The sequence below is a fragment of the Habropoda laboriosa genome, unplaced genomic scaffold, assembly GCF_001263275.1.
Source record: "Habropoda laboriosa isolate 0110345459 unplaced genomic scaffold, ASM126327v1 scaffold243, whole genome shotgun sequence".
Classification (NCBI taxonomy): Eukaryota; Metazoa; Arthropoda; class Insecta; order Hymenoptera; family Apidae; genus Habropoda; species Habropoda laboriosa.
The window spans coordinates 273,611-276,746 of NW_017100433.1; the positions used below are offsets into that span (position 1 = coordinate 273,611).

Sequence of the window (3,136 nt, forward strand, 5' to 3'; positions counted from 1 at the left end):
CGGCCATAGAGCTCGAACGCGAAAGGCCAACGATCACAGGTGCGCATGCGCTTCCTATACCACGTGACCCGTTTTCGGCAACGTAAACAAAATGGAATAACACGTTCACACCGGTCTACATATTCCGCCCTCACTTTCTCGTTAGTTCGTCCACGCTCTCGAGTAAACGTCGCTCGCGATTCACTTCCTTCCAAGCTATTCGGTAAACGTCGAAAATTCTTCACCTTACCGAACTTTCGTATCTCAGTGTTCTTCCAATTATTACATATTTTCGTTCCCGCTTTCACCTTTCAAGATAAAGGGTTAAACCTGCTTCGCGATTTCTTAACCCGCATTACCTCATCTATTTTTTCACACACTCCTTCCACGCATGATCTTCGATCAATTTTGTTTGCTAGGCCGATATTAATCTTAATACAGATATACCTCATTTACCGAAATAGAAAATTGAGCGCAGGTGCGACGAAATTTCATGCATTCTCCTACACGATTTCCTACAATTTTGTTCATAATGTTTAAAAATCGCTGTAATTTGTGTGTTGTGTAATTTAAATATATGACGCATCAAAATATATATATATACATACATAGTATCCACGTATCATATATTCGCCGAAGTACGATTTCGTCTTTTTCATTTATAGGCTATCGATGCGTATTATATCGCTACAAACTTTGTATGTACATATATAACGTGTAACTGAGAAATCGCAAACATTTCGTCAAGTAACAAGTACTAGCGTAAAAAATTCTTTTCAGATGCGTGCAGTTTTAAGCGATAAACACCTACTTTTTGCAGCATACGCATATGTACGTTAATTCACTTCATTTACATCTACGGAATTTATAATTACGTTGACACATGTTTTTCCACAAATAACGTTTAAGTCATGTAGAAGTTTTATCCGATTGTACACTCGACGCAGAATGTTTGATATCAAATTTTATTGTGCAACCAAAAGTAGACGTTAAAAGTAAATTGTTTTATCGATATACATATGTAACTGGGTGATAATTTCATTCTAACCTATTACCACTGTCAAACTTGTATCAACGAAATCTTGAACGTGACCATACTTTTATGGAAGAAAGTACTAGTGTGAGAATTATTCGCGCACCGTTGCAAACCTTTCGAAATAACGTACAAATTTTCCCTAGATTTCGAGTTAACCAACTGTCAGGCTTGACGAATTTAATCGACGTACAGTGAGTTTCGTCGACTTTGCCGAATCCCTAGAACTAACGCAAACGCATACCGGCGGTGGTTCTGTGTGAAATGGCGTCGTACGCATCGTAGGCCATTTCACATACCGACATACCGTCGTTGCGCGTTGGGCTAGGTTTTGTGATTTGGTAAAGATTAACGATACTCACTGTACATACGACGACTTTGGACGGTAAGTAGTGCCATCTGAGAAACGACGGAAAGACTGGAGTGTAGAAATAAACATAACATGGATGTGGACACGGCGAGTGACAATACATCCATCGATGACAAGATAGACGATTTTTGTGAAAATCCAACGAGAGATGCTTTGACGGAAGGTCTCATGAGCCTTCTGAAGCCTACAGTCGATCAGTTAGACGAACGAATTCGTGCCACGAGGTATGCGATACTTTCTTCCTATACGTGGACTTCAATGGAGACGTAAATATTCATTTGCTATTCGATATTCCGAAGGTCAATTGTATTGTGTTAAAAGTGAAAACGTAACTTTTGCATCGTACGTTGTCGTGAAATCGATCGCTACCTGTCCCTCGACTTATCTTATCTACGCACAAATTCATTTTCGCATAGGATATGCCAAATAGAACTGAAGCAACGGATCGAATCTTTGTCGGAAGATTTGCAGATGATCAACGAAGCCTTACAGTGCCCGTTGGAAATAGATTCTTACATCAAGAAGCTGATAAACGCCAAACGCAAAATCACCATTGTCGGTAATATCTTACAAAGTACACAAGACGTATTGAATAAGATGCACCAAGGGGTGGAGAAAAATACAGCAAAGAGGAAAGCTTTATTGGATCATAGTTCTTTGTACAGCAATACCTCCAATATTACCGATAAAGAAGAACAAGTGGAAGTGGAGAAAGAAGCCGATCCAGCCAAGGATCCACAAGTATAAGCTACAGTGGTGATTTAACATAGGTATAACTATGGAAAAGACTTTATACGATTCTTTTATATTTCCCACCGGTGTATCATGAATACACCGATAGTTAAGTTGTCGGACAAGGACTTGGAGACAGTTTACGAACCTGCGGAGGATTCTTTCCTCTTGATAGATGTCTTAGAAGCAGATTTAGAGATCCTAAAAGCTGTAAAACCTACAATGTGTTTAGAGATAGGTAGTGGATCCGGTATAGTAATTGCAGCACTGGCAATGGCGTTGAAAGAACACTGTCAGCCTTTCCACATGGCGGTCGATATTAATACGGACGCTTGTAAAATTACGAAAAGAACTGCTGTACGGAATTTAGTAGAGGTAGATAGCGTACGAATGGATTTATTAAGCTGCATACGTAGCGATCGTGTATTTGATATCGTAGTATTTAATCCACCGTACGTGGTAACGAGCGACGAAGAAATTTCGAACAAACAGATTTTGTTTAAAGCTTGGGCAGGCGGTACGAACGGTAGAAAGGTTATGGAGCGAGTGTTTTCTAAAATTCCCGATATATTATCGGACGTGGGGACATTTTATCTATTGGTCATCAAAGAGAACGATCCGGAACACATTTTACGGATTTTTACGAATATGAACATGGTAGGTAAGATAGTGGCGGAAAGAAAGGTTAGGGGAGAACATTTGCATGTTTTACGTTTCAAGAAGGTTAGGTAGCGGTACACTTGATCGCCTTTTCGGTTTTCGATTTTGAACTCGATGCTGAACTCGATAAATGCTGCATGGCTGATGTAATCGTGTACGAGTGAAGCGTTGTTTACGAAGTGTGAATGGATTAATTGTTGGTAAATTCGATTTGTATATATTTCACTAGTCACACTGTAATTCCATCTTGTATGCTTTTATTCTTAATCGTAAAGCTTGTTGTACTCGTCAACAGTTCGATGTTAAAACGTCAATCCAGTGACGTACATATGTAATTGATAGAAAATAAAAAAAAAAAAAAA

The 3,136-nt window shown here is 39.2% G+C and overlaps 2 protein-coding genes across 2 annotated transcripts; both read left to right on the top strand.

The window, feature by feature from the left end:
- The first annotated feature begins 1,428 nt into the window (after positions 1–1,428).
- On the top strand, positions 1,429–2,129 carry LOC108575773 (SNAPIN protein homolog). Its single transcript, XM_017938666.1, has 2 exons — positions 1,429–1,606; positions 1,799–2,129. The coding sequence occupies exons 1-2, from the start codon at positions 1,455–1,457 to the stop codon at positions 2,127–2,129; spliced, it is 483 nt and encodes a 160-aa protein (XP_017794155.1). The 5' UTR covers positions 1,429–1,454.
- Positions 2,130–2,207: 78 nt separating this feature from the next.
- On the top strand, positions 2,208–2,846 carry LOC108575813 (hemK methyltransferase family member 2). Its single transcript, XM_017938713.1, has one exon. It carries the CDS (start codon positions 2,208–2,210, stop codon positions 2,844–2,846), a length of 639 nt encoding a protein of 212 aa, XP_017794202.1.
- Positions 2,847–3,136: the final 290 nt, after the last annotated feature.

What these genes read in the sequence shown, in the direction of transcription:
- LOC108575773 (XM_017938666.1), top strand. Translation starts at nt 1,455, where the DNA reads ATGGATGTGGACACGGCGAGTGACAATACATCCATCGATGACAAGATA. An exon ending in GAACGAATTCGTGCCACGAG is followed by an intron (nt 1,607 to 1,798) that starts GTATGCGATACT and finishes ATTTTCGCATAG; the next exon opens with GATATGCCAAATAGAACTGA.
- LOC108575813 (XM_017938713.1), top strand. Translation starts at nt 2,208, where the DNA reads ATGAATACACCGATAGTTAAGTTGTCGGACAAGGACTTGGAGACAGTT.